At 31.0% G+C, this 18,882-nt stretch overlaps 2 protein-coding genes across 2 annotated transcripts; both read left to right on the plus strand.

Moving 5' to 3' along the window:
- Nucleotides 1–3,945: 3,945 nt before the first annotated feature.
- On the plus strand, nucleotides 3,946–5,453 carry LOC133831094 (probable receptor-like serine/threonine-protein kinase At5g57670). The gene is made up of 3 exons (XM_062261264.1): nucleotides 3,946–4,303; nucleotides 4,380–4,634; nucleotides 4,737–5,453. Exons 1-3 carry the CDS (start codon nucleotides 4,195–4,197, stop codon nucleotides 4,964–4,966), a joined length of 594 nt encoding a protein of 197 aa, XP_062117248.1. The 5' UTR covers nucleotides 3,946–4,194; the 3' UTR covers nucleotides 4,967–5,453.
- A 378-nt stretch (nucleotides 5,454–5,831) lies between these two features.
- On the plus strand, nucleotides 5,832–16,591 carry LOC133831095 (proteasome subunit beta type-1-like). The gene is made up of 8 exons (XM_062261265.1): nucleotides 5,832–6,029; nucleotides 6,105–6,247; nucleotides 6,338–6,433; nucleotides 6,667–7,800; nucleotides 11,585–11,690; nucleotides 12,679–12,753; nucleotides 14,444–14,601; nucleotides 15,340–16,591. The coding sequence occupies exons 1-4, from the start codon at nucleotides 5,927–5,929 to the stop codon at nucleotides 6,877–6,879; spliced, it is 555 nt and encodes a 184-aa protein (XP_062117249.1). The 5' UTR covers nucleotides 5,832–5,926; the 3' UTR covers nucleotides 6,880–7,800; nucleotides 11,585–11,690; nucleotides 12,679–12,753; nucleotides 14,444–14,601; nucleotides 15,340–16,591.
- Nucleotides 16,592–18,882: the final 2,291 nt, after the last annotated feature.

Genomic DNA, 18,882 nt, shown 5'->3' on the forward strand with positions numbered 1-18,882 from the left:
AATGTATGAAGGAAAGGAAAGAAGCCTATTTATACTAATCAAGGTAGCTGAAATGTCACGAGTGAAAAGAGGTTTCAGAATGTTGGAAAATGCAAAGTCATCAAAACCTCTCTTGTAAACCGTAAAATCATGATTATTTACCTTTTTCCGGAAGTAAAAGTACGGTTGGACGTGACAAATCATCGAGTACTAGTCATGTAAGTTTGTTTAATGCAGATCGCTTCATAATAAACTTAGGGGGCAAATGTTTCCCTAAAAATTAGCATGATGATGTGGCATAAACATAAGGCACGTGAAAGGCACATGACAAGTCATTTATTGAAGACTAGTCGACCCACGACTAGACAGAGGAAGGAAACATGCTATCAGACACATTCAGGAGTTATGTGGAGCAACATGAAAAGAAGTTGGTCAAAAGACATGGGACCAGAGCTTCTTGATGTAACGCATTAAAAGCTTAAAGTTAGTTAAATGTATAGATATTTGCAGAATATTTGTTATTTCAAATGTAAAGTGTACTATTTGTATATTATGTTACTATTTCTTGTTACACAAGTTATGCAAGGCCCATGGCCCATCTTTGTATGTCCTTCAGTCTATAAATAGAGACCCAAGGATTTATTATTTCCTAGGCTGTAATTCATTATTTTGAGAGAGTTCATAAGATGAGTGTTGTTATACACGTTCTTGTATCCTTCTTCCTAACTTGTGAAACCTGGTGGACTCTAGTTTGCTGATCGCGGGTTTTGGGGGATTTACATTAATAAGAGTATTAAGTGGATGTAGGTCATTACCGACTATCGGGACCGAACCAATATAAATAGGTGTGTCTATTATTATTCGTTGATTATTCTTAATATAAATATTTATTTCATATAGTTTACTGGACTTAGTATCATTGGCGAATTCGTTAGTCAACAAGGTGAGTCTCCATTATGTTGTTTTTTAGTCAAATGAATTCATTAAGAGCGCTTCACTTTAATAAAGTCCAATAGGGAGATTTGGGATAATGACTGGAAGGGCATCTCCAATGTTTGAATCAAACTCAACTTTAACTTCAAATTATCTTAAAATTTCTCTTCAACTAAGATTCAACTTCAACTTTATTTTGATGTTTTTACACAATGCCACTTCAATAGTGATGTTGGCATTGTGTATTTGATGCAAGAGCTAAAATAATTAATTGTAAAACGCCCTAGACTAATGCCTTGTAAAACTTTTATATTCTTATAAACTTTTAGAAGAAAATCACTTAATATATGAAAATCCCATTGGGGCCTTGCTAAAACATGCAAGTTGGGACCAATAGTTTAAAATAAAATAAAAGTTATCATTCAACATTTTAAAAATATATAAAGTTCAAGTCCCACTGATAAGTTAATAAAAATTAAAATAAAACATAACATCTTTCTTTAGAAATTGGCATTAAGTTTATCATTTGCTCGCCCATAGGATACCCCCACGCCATACACACCCTGACGTTGGAACTACACACATCACCACGTGTTCCAAAGAGAAACCCTATTTGCTACTTGGAAGGGAAAGTAAGTGGGTGAGATAAAAGCCCAAAAGGAAGAAAAAATAACAGACAAAGAAGAAAAAACAATAAAACATAATCTTATCGTAAGACTCCTACAACGTCATATAGATACATCGTCATACATCATACTTAACATCATCATCATACATCGTTATCATGCATCATATATCAAGAACATACTCAAACATCATCATCATAAACATTATACTCATAAACATTATCATCATAAGCATCATCATCACATCTTTGTGCACATGACCTGCTCTCTTGTCCATGTCACATCTTGAGGTAAACAAGAGATTCTGATCCTTGAATAATCTCGGTGTGTCCGCCCTATGAGTTACATCTTTATATCCTTAGTAACCCCTTTGTTATGTCATGTTCAACACACTAACAACCATCACTTTCTCACACAGCATACAAAACACATGCAATCCAGTCATATCAACACAAAAGGAAATACATGAATCATCAAACTCATCTTATCATCTCAAAAATATCATTTCATACTTCATATCACATTGTACATCATCATACATAATATTTAAGCTCATCAAACCCATCTTACCGTTCATAACATTAATAAATAGAGTTCAATCTAACTTCATTACCTCAGGTCCGAGCAAAGCAAAAATTGAACTTCACAACGAGCTTGTAACCATAATCAAATAGCATTCTTTAGCCTCACATAAGAATTTCTTGTGCCCAACTCATATACCCAATGTGTGCACCATGCACACATGGTGAAATCTACATTTATTTTCCAAACATGCATATTTTACACATAAAATCACTAAAAGAATAATGCAACTTCTACCCATTATACATGCATGGTTTTCAAGTAAAAATCATAGGGTCGAATATTAGACATATTTTTTCACGTAAAAGTGCATTTGCATGTGACATGCATATGTGGGAAAGTTTTTAAAAAGTGACGTTAAAAACGATAATTTCAACGCGCTTATATCTATCATTTTTCAAAATAAAGATTTAGAAGTCATAATTTCTCACCATTAATTATTTCCTTTAAATCCATATGTTGATTAAGCCCCTAAAGACATTATTTTTATTTCATAAAAATATTTTGTTTAGCCATTTAAAAATATAATAAATCTATTTATTATTTTTAAATTGCATAGAAAATAACAAAAGCTTGAAACAATCTAAAGATTATAACTATCATGTTTCCTTTAGAAAAATATAATTTTAGATGCGAGAAAATATATTTTTCTTGTATTATTTAAGACTTAATTTTATGTAGTATAAATTCATATGTGATAATCAAATAATTATTTTTAATTTATTAAACTAAACTTTTAGCCACGATTTAATTTATTTAAAAAATCAAAAGTGAATTTAATCGCAACATTTTTCTTAATTAAAATAATGAAAATCATACTCATTGAAATGTGAACATTCAAGGTAACATTTAAAATACAATTTTTAATATTTACATAGTTTAGGGTGTTATATTATTTCAACAAACACGCAAACTTTCTTTCATTAAAAGACTTTTCATAATTTTTACCAAAAATTCCAGCAACAAAATAAACTCTAAAAAATCACCATCTTCAAATTAAAACTCATATTTTCTCTAAAAATATAAAAAAATTATACGTATTTATTTGAGTAAAAATATCATTTTAATGTAAATTAAAATATCCTTTTAATTTCATAAAATCATCATAGCAGTTGCAAAAACATTTATGCATGCAAATCATTATTTTCATCATGTTTCATACAATTTATACACAAAATCAGCATGCAATATTCATCATCAAATTCATTTCAAACTCATGCTTTCAAAACTCAAATGTGAAATTTATACAACATTTATGACAACTCCTTTCATTATCCAAATTATCCTAACATGTTTCTAATGAGTGTAGGTGACATCAACAAATTAACCAACATGCATTAATAATCTCCCCTAGGCTGAAACTCGCTAGAACATTAACATAAAAATACAAAAATTCTCATTTACTTTCACATGAAACCTAGCATTTTTCTATCATCATTCATGCATACATTAACCCATTGATACATCTTATTCTCATAGACATATTCATCAAATTTCATGGATTCAATAACAAGAGTCCAAATTAATTATCATCCAAAATTTACATAGGATCTTAGAACATAGATCTAACATAAAATTAAAATAACAAAAAAAATACAAAGAGGAACCCTATACTTGCATAGGCTGAAACCTACATGTTCCAACAACAACAAATCCCTTGTATGTTTCTAAAAAATATAAAAGAGAATCATCAACATATATTAGTAGGCAAAAACCAAAATCCAAACCTAGCATGCACTACAAGAAAAACCCCTTTTCACAACACATGGCTATAAGACTATTGAAAAAGTATTGTAAAAGTTAGGTAAAAAAAATAGAACAAAAAATGCGCTACAGTGTAAAATTGGCGGGTTAGTTAATTTATTTAGAGGGAAACTAAATTCATATATCTTTATTTTTGTCCTACTTCTTTCTCGTGTTCTCCTCTATCTCGCCCAAATCACTCTTCCTCTGATAGCTTCTCTCATCTTTATCATGTTCATTTTCTCTTACATCTAGATTCTAATTAGTGTAGAGCTCAGCAAACGTGGCAGCATCGAAGAAGCAGTAGTAGAGAAGAACGCTCCAAACCCCAATGGTGAAGAAGACTATTGGAGTTGTAGGAACCGAGTCTTTTCAGAGACCCATTTGGAAATGCTTCTCTTTTGAAGAAATCTGTGAGGGCACCGATGGTTTCAGCTCCGGTTAGCTTATTCTTCTTCTTGCCATTTTTATTCTGTTCTTTTGGATTATAATGGTGTTTTGTGATGTGGGCATCAGATAATTTGGTTGGAAAAGGAGGCTATGTAGAGGTATATAAAGGATTTTTGAGAAATGGAGACGAAATAGTTGTGAAAAGGCTCACGAAAACAGCTTCGGATGAGAGAAAAGAGAAAGAGTTTTTGACTGAGATTGGAACCATTGGCCATGTCCACCATAGAAATGTTTTATCACTCCTTTGTTGTTGTATTGACAGTGGTCTTTACCCCATTTTCCAATTCTCATCCATAGGATCTGTTGCTTCTCTTCTCCATGGTAAAATTTAACACACCAAATTTTTTTGGTTTTCTCATCTTTCTGGGTTTTCTTTCTTTTGTCAGTCTTTTGAGATTTTAATGGGAATTTTTTTGTGTTTAGGTGAGAATTTAACACCTATGGATTGGAAAACACAGTATAACATAGCCATTGGTACCATTTTCATTTTCTTGAAGCTAAAGACAGCGAAATACCGAAGCCAAGATCTGAAAAAAAGAAAAGAAAATAAAGGAAAGGGTCACACTACAATACTCCAATTTCAATCCTCTTTAAGCCATAACCTAAGGCCCTTCTCTTGCTCCGACTTAGCCCTTCACCTTCACAATGAATAAGCAACACGCTAACTGGTCCCCCTACGACAACAATGGCAGATCCTGTGTGGCAATCGCAGGAGCCAATTACTGTGTGATCACTGCCGATACTCGGATGTCGACTGGTTATAATGTTCTTACTCGGGATTACTCAAAAATTTGTAAACTATACGCTTCTCTCCCACTCTTAATAGATATTTACTTGCTAAGATTTCACCTAGGAGAGTTTTTTGAGTAGGAAACACAGGCTTTAGCCTGAACGAATGCTTTACTATACTTATTGGACTGTTGGGTAATGATTATAATTATTTCCTTGAAAAAGGGATGTAGTGCGTTTGTGGTCGCCAAATTCGTATTTGAACTGTGGCAGCAGACTCAATATACTAAACATTTAATATTTGGTTTATGTAAAAATAAAGTTGTAGTTCTGGGTTCCGTTTTACACTTTGTTGAGTGGAACCTCATTTGGATTATTTGGTAGCAAGATATATGTATATATGTATTTATGTGTGTGTTTGCTGATCGCCCTATAGAAAATTGTTGCTTATTTCAATAAGCATTAATAAAACGAATCTTTTCCTTTTTTTGTGTTGCTTGATAATTTTACATCGGACTCTTTCACAGATGAAAAAAGCTTTTAGATTGGCTCCTTAGATTCTTGATGTTGTGGTTTAATTGCTCTTCTCTATGTTTGTAATTTATCTTAAACTCACAGAGCTGATAAATCCGTGATGGCTTCATCTGGTTTTCAAGCTGATGTGAGAGCTTTACAGAAGCAATTGGATGCTAAACATTTGATAAGGCTTCAAGTAGTAATACCAAGTTGAATAAACTAAGATATCTGCACACTTTAAAATACTTTCATGAGTGGGTGTAAGGTATTTGATTGACCCTCTAGGTAGCTGCCTTCCTTTTCATTTTCATCTATTTATAACTTATATCATATTTCGTCAGATTTATCAACATCAACATAACAAACAAATGAGCTGCCCTACTATGGCCCAATTGTTGTCAAACACTCTCTACTACAAACGTTTCTTTCCTTACTACTCATTTAATGTTTTAGGTGGTCTCGATAATGAAGGTAATCGATAATACTCTAGTGTTGCATGTGTTGATGACCTTTCTGCATGCTAATTAGATGTATTTATTTCAATAGGCAAGGGTTGTGTCTTCACATACATTGTTGTTGGTTCCTACGAGAAGGTTGGATATAGCTCTCAAGGTTCTGGTTCAACACTTATCATGCCTGTTTTGGATAAGCGTCTAAAGGCTCCCAGACCTCTTCTATTGCCTGCTCAGGTATATTCTTTGACCTCAAGTTTATATTACCCATTCATATATGGTCCTTACTCTGCCTTTGTCTGATCCACAAATTCTTTGCAATGACAGGATGCTGTCACTCCACTTTCTGAAGCAGAAGCAATTGATTTGGTGAAAACATCTTTTGTTGCTGCAACTGAGAGAGAGATATACACTGGAGATAGGGTTGAAATTGTCATCCTACTGATTCGCCTTCATTTTTTTATATAGCTTAATAATACTCAACACCATTTTTAAAACTGTCCAAAAAAGTCTCTTTGAAATATGCTATACCATTGGAAAATTATTCAATTTATAAAATAAGTCTTCTAAAAAGTTGAAAATTGATTTTAACCTTTAATACTAATATACTAACCAATAAATTGATTGATGAGCCAATGCTGTTTGTTTATATGCAGGAGGATACCAAACAATGGAAACCCATGCGCAGAGCCTATGGGGCAGTTTTGGACATGGCAAATCCACCAACAAGCAGCGGACCGATCACCTTGAGATTCCAAGCTACAACTAGTTTAGGGTACACTTATTGGGTTCAATCTACCAATGCCATACCCAAAGTCTGGAAGTCTGGGCCTGCTTATGAGGCCACTGCTAAACTCATCACTAAATAAATTTAAATCCATATATGGATATTACATGTATCTCTGATAATCTCTTATAGTGTATAGGGAAAAGGTAAGTTTCTTTGGTATTTTTTTAATTAATAAAGTTGTCTGGGATTATTCTAAAAGTTTCAAAATATATGGATTAAGTTCATTTTGTATTTTTTTTTCTTATTAGGTGTACCATGTTTTTTTTTTGGCATTTAAATATTGTATATTTTTTTGTGTGATCTTTGTTTGTTAGCACGATGAGAAGCATTTGGGGATAATCTGAGTTTTTCTTCTCAAGTCATAGTATTTTTATCCAAACATTTCCTCGTTCCATTTGGTAAGAACTTATATTTATATAAATATATATTAGTTTCCCGTCATACATACATACATCTATATATTGCATTTGTGTTATTATGCAATTTGGTTAGTAAATGATTCTTAAATGAATTTAATATTTGAGAAATTGACAAGATTTCATAAAGATGTGCTATTTCTCACAATATCCAGAGTTAGAATGATTTATACTTTTTTTTGTGTTTTTTATTTTTGTATTCGGGTTTTTAATTTATTCTTGCTAGCTGAAATGTATATAGGGAATTCACTTTGGATTGACGATTGGAACATGTATTTTTCCTTTTTTTATTTTTCTTCTATTTTCAATTAAAGATATCACTATTTTAATCTTCCAACCGCAAGTAATTTTTTTCTTAAACTATATATTGTCTCACTTTTTCAAATTATAATTTTACTATTATTTTTTTCTATTGCTCTTCAGCGTGCTGGAGCAGTATTTCCGCAGAGATCTGAGAGAGCTGCACCGGTCTTTACCCCTCCACAAACGCAACCATTTTCTTCATATTCACAGAATCTGCGCAGTTCTGACATTCATCAAGATACAGCTAAGACGTCTGCAGAGTTTGAGTTTCCTACCTTGAGGTGCATACACGGATCCTTGTATTGCTATATGAATTGAGGGCAACTTAATTTGCTTTTTGGTATAGCACTTTACAACATATATATTTTTTTACAACACGTGAGTATAAGACTATTAGAAAAGTATTATAATAACTAATATAAAAGTTGGTAAAGTGTAAAAGGCGGGCCTGAAAAAATATTGAGCGCCAAAGTAAAAGAAAAAATGAAATTTTTTTCTCTCGACCAAATAAGTCTCCATCTAATAGCTCTTCTCTCACCTCCTTCACATTCTCTTACAATCTAGGTCTTTTGGCAAGGGTCTCAGAAAGCCCGTGTCCTTTTGGGAAGCTGAGATGAGTAGAACAATCTTCTCTAGTCTTCATTGTTTGTTCTCATATTAGGTTCATTATCTTTCATTCTTTTTTACATTCTCTCGTATAAGGGTAGAGGTAAGTTTTCTGTGATTTTTTTTTTCCTTTTTAATCAAATAAATTCATTTGGGTTTGATCTGTTCTATGGGTATGTTCTATTATGAGTTTCCAAATATGTGGTTAAATTTTATGAGATATTCAAAATTTCTTTTGTATTTTTTTTCTTATTTGATCGTATGTGAGATTCTTTTTTATTTTTTTTGCATTTTAATTTTTATATATTCTTTTTAGTGTTTTTTGTATGATATTGGTTTGATAGTATGAAGTGAAGGATTTGGGAAAAAACTCTAAATTTCTCTGCTAATGTCCGGAATTTATTTGCTCCATATTGGTAAGAACTTATAAATATTTATATATTAGTTTCCAGTTATATATATACATATATTGCATTTGTGTTGTTCTCTTGTTTGGTTACTAAATTATGCTTTATGATATACATTTGGTTTTATATCATGAGATGAATGCTATAACTTTTTTTATTTACTGAAATGCCTAATTTTTACTATTATTTGGGATCTTTCATATGTGATCGGATCTCTTGCCATACCAATCTTTGATAGAGTTTGATTTCAATATTATGAAACTAGGCTTCTATGAATGTAGTTTGATTTCAATTTTAATTTTCATTCTTTTCTTGTCTCTTTGGGGTCTGTCTTATTTTTATTATAGAGTTTGATTTCAATTTTATGAAACTAAGCTTCTATGAATGTAGTTAATTTACTACTGTTTTTTTTTTTGCTAGATCCATTTATGATTGATCTTTGTAATTCTGAGACTTTTTTGGCTGGGTAGTCAGTATTTTATTTCTCATGCACTGAAGGTGTTTGAAAAAATTTCCCAATAGAAAGACAAGAAGAGAATGAAAATTAAAAACCAATTTATATATACTATTCTATATATATATGTCTATATTTAGTTATGTAAAAGTGAGTAGTCAACTATCTTAACATTTATAAAAATTGAGAATTTGTGAGGCTATAGTACTAATGCTGCTATGCATTCCATTTGTAATAATTATAAATAAGTTGAAGGAAGAAAATTATTACATATTTTAGATAAAAAAAAAAAAAAGAAACAGGATAGAAGAATATGTTGATTGATGCATCTCCCTATGGAACCAAAGCTTGAAATAACAAAATAAGAGTTCATTCCTTTAGCACTCACATTGAGTATCACATATACACATTTGAGTTCATTATGAGGTTTAGTAGCTATTGTTACTTATATCTTTCCTTTATTCACGTGAAACTCTATTTTGGCTCTATATATGTTGATGGTAACATATTCTATGTATCTTTTTTCTATTATTTTTTTCCTCTTAAATAATTAATTATTTTGCTATAGATTTTATGTTTTCTAGCAATTAATTGTTTAAAGGGTACTTCATAGATATAGAGTATCACAACTTAATTAGTTATGATTATCATTTTTTTTACTTCTAAAGAATATTACAGATGATGCCAAAGAAGCATGAGATTGAGAATTTGTGGAACCACATTCTACATATCCTATATATAAATTTAAGCCCAGTCCAATGCTACTAAATTATTCCTTCTTTCCCCTTGTTGAATCTATTTATATACATAGTGTAATCTTTTAAGAGATTTTGACATATAGAGCACTCAATTCTAAAGTTAACTCTTACAATAGTCTAGAGGAATTCCATTAGCTACTAACATCATGGAATGTACTGTGGTCTTTCTAAAACTGTGTTGCTTTACTTCCTAATTGGGCTTGGAATCTTGTTGCTTGACTTCTTGTAAGTAGCTTAGCTAGCACCATGTTTGTTTATTGTGAAATTAGTGGTGATTTCTTATAGTCTAGATAGTTTAAATATCATTGAAAAATGACATATCTTTAAGATGTTGGAAGATAAATATTATTTTTCAATGATTATATGACAGAGCTTGGCACAATTGCAACATCTAGAGTTGGCACTAAGGCAACTGATTTATTTTGGCATGTTTTCTATGACAGGGTCTTTTACATGTGCACTAAGACAATTGATGCCTTTGGCACTCTCTCTCATGATTGATTTTTAGTTAATACTTCATAATTAATATTGTATTCACTAAATTCATGGCAAGCTCTTTATCAGAAGAATTTCAATAAATCCCAATTTTGTTAGAACAAGATATGTATTGTAGAAATATAACTCAAATCCAATCCATTAAAAAGCTGAATTTGCTTTCTCTTTTCATGGACTTACTAAATAAAAATTGACAGGTTATGGTGATGGTAGTGTTTATGTTTGGAGCATTAGAAGTGGGAAAGAAGTAATTTTAAATCATCTGTTAAGAATTTACTAATCTTGCATCTATAAATACATATATTTATATATGTACTTATTATATTTTTTTTGTTTAAATGCTAATTTGACTTATATATATCTTACCATTTAGACTAAAGTTTGTTGCATGGTAATTTTAGTATTTCATTTATAAATTCACTACAAATTACACTTATAATTGGTTTGCTGATGTTATGTTTTAGTTAATTGTTTTATATTGATTAGTTGTCATAGTATTTATTGATATTCAAGTTGTTCTTCTAGATTTTTACAAGGTGAATATTATACAACTTATGCATAATAAATTCATGAACCAATTACAGGTGTGTCTAGAGTATACATAAGTTTTCCCATTATGATTTTGATAGAATTTGGATTTGAAATGTTTTTAATTAAAGGTCTAATTCCACTGATTAATTTAATTAATTGAACTACATATGCATTTAAGCAAATAATTATGTATAGATCTAACTTTTGTCAATGTTGGAATCATCTTTTAAGCATTTTAATGTGAGAGAGTTTGATAGTGACTAGACATTCTTTATTATCATAGTCCTAACTCATGAAACTAGTCATATTTACTAGTATTTGACTAGTTTGTTTACATGTATCTCATTTAGAGACTGACCCTTTTTTGGGATTGCTAAGTTATTTTTGTGAGAGTCTAATGTCAAAACTAGATATTTATGTAGTATTGTTCCTTTGTAATTTTCTATTTAATTAGCATTTGAAATAGTGGAAATTGAAAATTGAATATGTGTTATACTAATTCTTGTTACTACAGGAGTGTCGAAATATTTCAAGGTGAGAAATATACAAAAAAAAAGAAGCTTGCGAGAAGTAATTCTATATGTTGTATGTTATATGTTATTTGTGTATTTATTTTAATTAAATATGACACTTTGATGTTTATTTTTGTATGACTTGAGGGCTTTCTAAGTTTAATGTTTAATGTCTTTTAAGTTTATATGTTTGATGGTTTAATTTGATTTTTCTCTTATAAATACTTTTTTCTTCCGTAAAGAGATTAATGAGTTGAACGTGGTTTGTGACCTTTTATATATTTTTTCCACCCTGTTATTAGGTTCATATGGGGCGCACTCGAGGTAGAGAGAGAAAATCTATGTCATGACTCATGATTGTCCAATACATAATTTGGGGCAAATTGAAATATATATAAATATATAATGGTATGTAATCTTAAATCTTGTATTTTATTTGATTAGATTGGGATTTTATTTAGTTATTTCTGGACTTGGTCATCCCTGTTTTTCTTATTGAAGCTCTTTCTGCTGAATTTATTTACGATAATCATTTCTTTTTTGGTATAGGCTGCTTTTAGAATCTCAATCATGCAGTTTGCTAACTGTTATTCCATGAGAATCGTTTATGTTTTAGGTTTTACCTTGTGTCTTAGGATATCAATACCTCAAAATTGTATTATTTTTTCCATTAGAAAATAAATTTAGCAGGTAGCTTTTGACTTTTAGTGGGGTTGAATCATATTGCAATGTGATAATAACTAGACTTAAATTTGTAAAAAAACTGGAGTTTTATAATATCTTGATAATAATTATTTGAGTTTTGTTGTTTCAAGTGGTCAACACATGTGCATAGTCAGATCATAACCGAATAATCCAATTACATGCTTTACCATGTTTTGTGGATTCTGACTATGTAGATGCTAATTACTTTATTATTATAATTAATTTTTGCTTTAGGATGAATGTGGGTAAAAGCTCTGAATTTTGTTTTTGATTTAACAAGGATGACATTTTAGACCCGATGATACATTAGACTAAATTATTTGAGTTTTTGAATGTGGCATATTTTTTTACTTTGTAGAGTCTTAAGAATTGTGCTATCTCTGATGATACATTAGACTAAATTTTGGGGCTCAGTTGTTGAATTCCTGAAGTATAAAAATCTTCTTGGTAAATTTTAATATCAGTATTGTGATTCATATATGGCCTCTTTCTATTATGAGTCTAGTTATTTCTCACTGCAACTAGTCATTCGAGGAGAGGTTGGATATACAGTATCAGTTTTGAGTTCTACAATTTGATGACACTCTTATTTATTTGTTTATTTATTTATATTATGTGGCACTCTTTTAGGTCTTGTCTTAAAAAAATCTTTATTTCCTTCTTTCATTATTGTCTCTAATGTTTTTTGCAGCCACATGTTGACTTTGGATTAAAAGTACTTGGTGCAGATGTTATGTCCATTCCTGGCCTATATGGGTTTTTCCAGGTACAGTACTCGTTTAAGTTTCGTTGATTGAGGCTTAGTTGAATAAACACATAAATACATGCATCCATCTTATAGACAAACATAATTTTCTGAGAGTACATATTAATCCTAATATAGTAACTAAATGAATATTGCTTGCAGTTTTTACTTATCTTTTTTTTATTATTATTCAGAGATGTTTCATTCTGTTCCTTGATACTATTTCTTTTATTTCCTTAATAGAATTCACTATGATTATAGCTTGAATATTATGCTGGATAGATTATTACTCTCTTGGTACCAAGATAAAAATATCATAACAAAAAGATTAAAATAAACTAAAAAGGAAACCACTGAACCAGTACTCAAATAACACCCAAGTAGAAGGAATTCTTATTGAAATAAAAACACACAAAACATAACTAATGATGTAACCAAAATAGTGTCAAACCATTAATGGAAGAAAATCACTGAAAAATGAAACACAAACTCAGTATCTTATCAAATCCATTTCTCATAAAGTACTGATATTGGTACTATAACAAAGAATACTATAATTAAAAGTTACTAGAATGAGAAACTTAAGACTAAAAGGCTAGTTTGTTCCATATCTCTTTAGCCTCTTCCTCCAATGTTCCTGTTAAAGGAAAAAGTGTCTCTAGATTCATTGTGTGAAAAGATGAAGTTTTGGGTTGTTGTGTGGGTTAGGAATAATAAAGTATTCAGTCATTTTGTTTCTTTGATTTGTTGGTAGTTGTTTTTTATTTTCAAAATAATAAATTAAGCTGGGTTTTCGGTGATATTTTGGGGTGAGAGTCATGACTTTATCTCCTTTTGGTGTGTATTTTAAGACTTCTTTATCACGCATACGCTTTTAACTTTGTATTGAGTAGTTAAAAAGTTATTATTTGATATACTCTTGCATTCGTTGGAAGGGAATATTTTCCAGTGCATATTTTCAATATATATATATAATGGTTTATCTATGTGATTACATATTGTGATTACATGGGTTTCAGACCTGAAACAGTAGAGAACCTTTCATTCTTGTTGTGCTGCATACATACACACCACTTCAAGATCACACACTTTCTGATTAAGCACAAAACTCAGAACACAATAAATATGGTTACTAAAACAGATATGAAAAATCAAACATGTAGAAATGAAAATGACACAGCTGGTTTCCACTATAATCAATTATGAAAATGTTTTCCCTCACCAAACAAAATGGAAAGTTACAAACCTCTTTTTAAGAGAGTTTGACACAAGGCATGGTTTAACAACTAAAAACATGTAATAAATAATAGCTTGTTTGAGCTACCCAGAATACAAATTATTAGACATTTAAGAGATGTGAAATGGCCCATTTTGAGACATTGCTGCTGCATTGACTTATTCCTATGGTGTCGGACTCTTAATCTCTGTTCTCATAGTGTCAGGATCTTAATATTAAGTTGTAAAGGATAGTTTGGCAGTGTGGGGATTTTTATAGTATTATTTTATATAGTTATTCGATCTCACTAGAAATAGACATGATAAATGATTTCTACTGTGCTCTGTATACTTCACTCGCATTTCTACAAAAATTTAGAGTTTGACTCACTAAACTCTTTTATGTGCTACGTGACATGAATTCATTATCTGTAATTCAGATATTTATATATAAATATATTTGTATATATAGTTACTTGATTTGATGGTTTGGCAGCTTCATGATTGGGTTGCTTCTAGCTCCTCTGGATCCACAAAGGATTGCATTCTACTTGGAGCTTGTGAAGCACATGAGACTCTTCCACAAAGTGCTGAATTTCCTGCAGATGTGTTTACATCTTGTCTCACAACACCTATTAAGATGGCTTTGAGATGGTGAGCTTCTTTCCTTGTTCTTCTGTTCGGATTGCCTATCGCGTTTATGCATCTTTATTTGAGATCATGTAGTTTTCTGGTTTTGCCTTGTGGTGTTTATTCCATATTAGCTGCTTCCTAGTTATTTTTAGTTTGTCAACTGAAAGTCTTTTAGTTATGCTGTTTGTTTAAAGCTGTAGGAAGTTAGAAATGGAAATACTTTCTGATTAGCATGATTAGTGATACAGTAGTGTTCTGTGCATGATTAGCATGCTATGAGACTGTATTATATTTTATGTACTTGTACAAATGTATATATTTTCATGCTTAACACGACCATGTCAATCCTTTAGGCTTTCTTCAAACGTTTGGATTTATGCTGATCTCATTATTAGTTTTTATTTCTTTCAAATTTGTGATCAGTTTCTTTCCTTTGGTTTGATGCTCTATGGTCTAACTTCTTTGAATTGAAGTACCCTTAAGATTATTTTGGTGCTATATGTTTCTCATAGCTTTGTATTCTACTGCAGAGCTTTTCCAGAGGTTGTTCATGCAAGATTTGTTAGTCGCTAGTCTTTTTTGAATTTTTTTACTTTATGAGCGAATTATGTGTTCTGCCAATTGTTCCCCGATCTCTCATCCATTCTTGTCACCTACCCATCAACATCACATGTGGTAGTACTAAAGGAAACACTAAAGAAGTTAATACTTAATATTTTATTAGTCCAAAAGTCACTCTGTAACTATTGCACACTGCAGGGATGCATGGGACATGGTTGCGGAGATATGCCTTTCTCAACTTCCGTCATTGGTTGAAGATCCTACTGCAGAGTTCCAGGTGCATCTGTAGTGTTTTATTATTGGGTTTCTTCTTCTTGATTGAGGAGTGTTATTGTTTTGGTGTGGTAATTATGTTGTTATGCATTGCTATTTTTGAATTTTTCATTTTGTTGGTAATGATGGCTTTGTATTTATACAGCATAGAGGTCAGATTGTCTCTAAGATTACCCTAGCAATTGTCTCTATTGTTTGGTTAGCTGCTAGAGTTTGCTTTTTCATTGCTTTGCCAAACCATTCCTAGCTTTGGTTGATTAACATTTTTAAGTAAGATTCATTCTTTAGTTACCTTTCCTTTTCTTTTGTTCTGAATTTTGAGTTTCAAACAATTCTGTTCGATTAAAAAACATTGGAAAGCTAGATGATAAAAGCATTTGTTTGCTTCGGTTTATTGGCTTAATCGCTTTATCATAATTAGCTTTAGGTTTCTAAATTCCATTTGCTATGAAATATATTATTGATTCACTTTCTGACTTGGAACTGATTCTTTCCTTTCTCAACTCAATCCAAGTCTTTATGACAGTCATCAAATATATTCCTCAGGTTAGAAATGCCTCATTTCTTTTTTCCCCTTAGAAAAAATATCAATTGTTTTAAATATAATCTTATGTAACATTAGTGATGAAATAATTTAGCTATCCAAATGGTTTTCTTTTTCCTTTCTTATTACTGTATGAGTAGAGAATTAGAGACAGTAATACTATGTTGTCAACAGTTTCTCTATATCCTTTGCCCCTATAAGTTATTTTGATAGTTTCTTTCAGGAGACTGCTCATGAGACAGTAATACTATGTTGTACTTTATGCATGCTTTATGTTTTTGAAGTAATGTGGTGCCAGCATAAGAGTTTCTTATTCCCAGATTTTGTTTCTTAATATTTGAGTTGTTTAAAATATGGTTTGAGTTGCTCCTTTTTGGGCAAGTGTTTTTTCTCATTAGTTTTTGTTTTAGTGTGTTTTTGTCTCATCCCATTACACTCAGTTTAGCTCTTCTTTCTCTGTCTTGGACTAGTTACATTTGTTGAGTTAATTTTTTAAGCATATACCTTACCTTTTATTTCTCCATCAATTGGAGGAGAAAAGGAAACTTAATTTTGAAGGCTTTGTGTTGGGCAGCTGTAGAATATTTTGTGCTGAAAGTAGCAACTTTTCAATATATTGAATATTTAAGACTACTTGAATACTTAAAGAATATTTTGTTGTTGATGACAGTGTTGAATGTTTTAAACTAATTTGTGGATTGTTAATACAATGTTGAATGTTTTTACTTTTTGTTATTTGAAAATCAAGTTCATTTGATGATGCTAGTGTATATTAAAAAGATAATTTTAATTATATAAAAAAAACTAAGATATAATAGAATAAATTAGTGTTATATAAATGAATATATAATGAGAATTTAAACTTATCTAAATATTAAAATAATATGAAAATTGTGTTATAATATCTATTACAATAACACTTTTTATGTAAAGAATTCTCTTATGCAAACTTCATTATATAACACAAATAATGTGTTATACTAAAGTGTAGTATAACAAAAATTTATAAGTATTAAAATGTGTTATATAATCGACTATAAATAATATAATTAAACACTTATCTATTTATTAAAATAACACAGAAAGTGTGTTATCGTTGATAGTATAATAACACATCTGTATAACAATGATAAAGTGTTATGTAAAGTATTAACACATCAAAAAGTGTTATGGTATGTAATGATAACACATTTTTGGTGTTATTAAAAGTATTTTTTCTTATACGTGATGCATCTATGAAAACTATAACATCAAAACTACATTGAGAATATGTTTCATAGATCTTAAAATCTAAGGCAGACCCTAGCAAATATTCATGCCCAAAACAACTACTGATATTCCACAAGCAATAAACAAGAGATCAAATCATCAAAAAACATAAACAATACGCTATAGTCATATTCAAAGAATTTATAACAACAATAAAATAAAGAATAGAGTTAGAGGTTCCATTACCTCCTTGGTAGAGATCAAGACTCAAGAAAATATGATCACCCTCTTGGCTTTCCTAGGGTTTTCGAAATCCATAAAAAAAATAACATAATCATTAACATGAAAACTAGATTAAGATGAAGGGAATGTAGACGAGAGGATTAAACTATAAAAAATCAAAGAAGTCACCTAGGCTTGAATTTTCTCCCCTTTTCTTTCTTTTGTGTTCTCCTTCTCTCTCTAACTCACGTCCACTCTCCCTCTTTCTCTCTAAAATTTGGCAACCACCAACGAGCATAATGCTCTCTATTTTTCTCTCTGCCCTTTTTATTCTAACCTAGCCAAAAATAGCCTAATGAAGAAAAGGGGTAAGTTTCCTCTTTTGCTTATTTTCTTTTATTTTAATTTTATTTGATTGAACAAAATAAATGGGAATAAAATCTTCCCTTTCCCACCTATGTAGTCCACCTTTCTTCCTTTCCCTTTTTTTTTTTTATTAAATAAAAATAAATCTAATAAAAGGAAACAATAAAATGTGTAGAAAATTCTATACAAGGGCACCATGCAGCCATGCACATGCACTCACTCAATCACTAGGGTGCATCACTACCTACCATGCACCTTGGTGCATTCAACCAAAACTCAATTATTCACAAATTCAATAAATAAATATAGAAACAATTAACAATTAAATTGACAAAATTCTACAAAACAATTTTAACAATTAAAAAATAAAAATTCACAACACTTAACAATTACATAAAGCAAAACACAAAATTAAATATATAAAAAAAAATTGGTGCGCTACAATATACCCTCCTTAAAAGGAATTTCATCTCGAAATTTTTCTTACCAAATAACTCAAGGTATCTTTCTCTCATGTCTTCCTCCAGCTCCCATGTTGCTTATCGTTCTGTATTATTCTTCCACGGGACCTTAACTAATGGAATCATTTTGGATCACAGCTCCTTGATTCCCTTTTCAATAACACTCTCTCGTTATTCATCATAACTCAGGTTTTGCTTCAGCTCTAACGGCTCATAACTCAAAACATGAGAGGGGTCTGACACGTACTTACGTAACATCGAGATGTGAAAGATGTTATGCATTTTGGCTAGTGCTGGGGGCAGCACTAAATAGTACGCAGCTTACCCTACTCTGTCCAAAATCTCAAATGGACCTATATATCCATGGCTTAACTTCCCTTTCTTTACAAAACGCATAACTCCCTTCATCGGCGAAACTCTTAAGAACACAAACTTGCCTACTGAAAACTCGATGTCCCTTCTCTTATGGTCCCATAACTCTTTTGCCTACTCAGTGTGGTAAACATCCTTCGGAGAATTTTCTCGATCGCCTCACTTGCTTCCCAAACTGCCTTAGGCCCTAAATTATGTTTCTCCCCAACTTCATCCTAGTGTAAAGGAGATCTACACTTGCGCCCATAAAGCATCTCATAGGGAGCCATCCCAATAGTGGATTGGTAACTGTTA

This window comes from Humulus lupulus, chromosome 4, assembly GCF_963169125.1.
Source record: "Humulus lupulus chromosome 4, drHumLupu1.1, whole genome shotgun sequence".
NCBI classification, from domain to species: domain Eukaryota; kingdom Viridiplantae; phylum Streptophyta; class Magnoliopsida; order Rosales; family Cannabaceae; genus Humulus; species Humulus lupulus.

What these genes read in the sequence shown, in the direction of transcription:
- LOC133831094 (XM_062261264.1), top strand. Translation starts at nt 4,195, where the DNA reads ATGGTGAAGAAGACTATTGGAGTTGTAGGAACCGAGTCTTTTCAGAGA. An exon ending in CACCGATGGTTTCAGCTCCG is followed by an intron (nt 4,304 to 4,379) that starts GTTAGCTTATTC and finishes TGTGGGCATCAG; the next exon opens with ATAATTTGGTTGGAAAAGGA. An exon ending in TGTTGCTTCTCTTCTCCATG is followed by an intron (nt 4,635 to 4,736) that starts GTAAAATTTAAC and finishes TTTTGTGTTTAG; the next exon opens with GTGAGAATTTAACACCTATG.
- LOC133831095 (XM_062261265.1), top strand. Translation starts at nt 5,927, where the DNA reads ATGAGCTGCCCTACTATGGCCCAATTGTTGTCAAACACTCTCTACTAC. An exon ending in AGGTGGTCTCGATAATGAAG is followed by an intron (nt 6,030 to 6,104) that starts GTAATCGATAAT and finishes TTATTTCAATAG; the next exon opens with GCAAGGGTTGTGTCTTCACA. An exon ending in AGATATACACTGGAGATAGG is followed by an intron (nt 6,434 to 6,666) that starts GTTGAAATTGTC and finishes GTTTATATGCAG; the next exon opens with GAGGATACCAAACAATGGAA.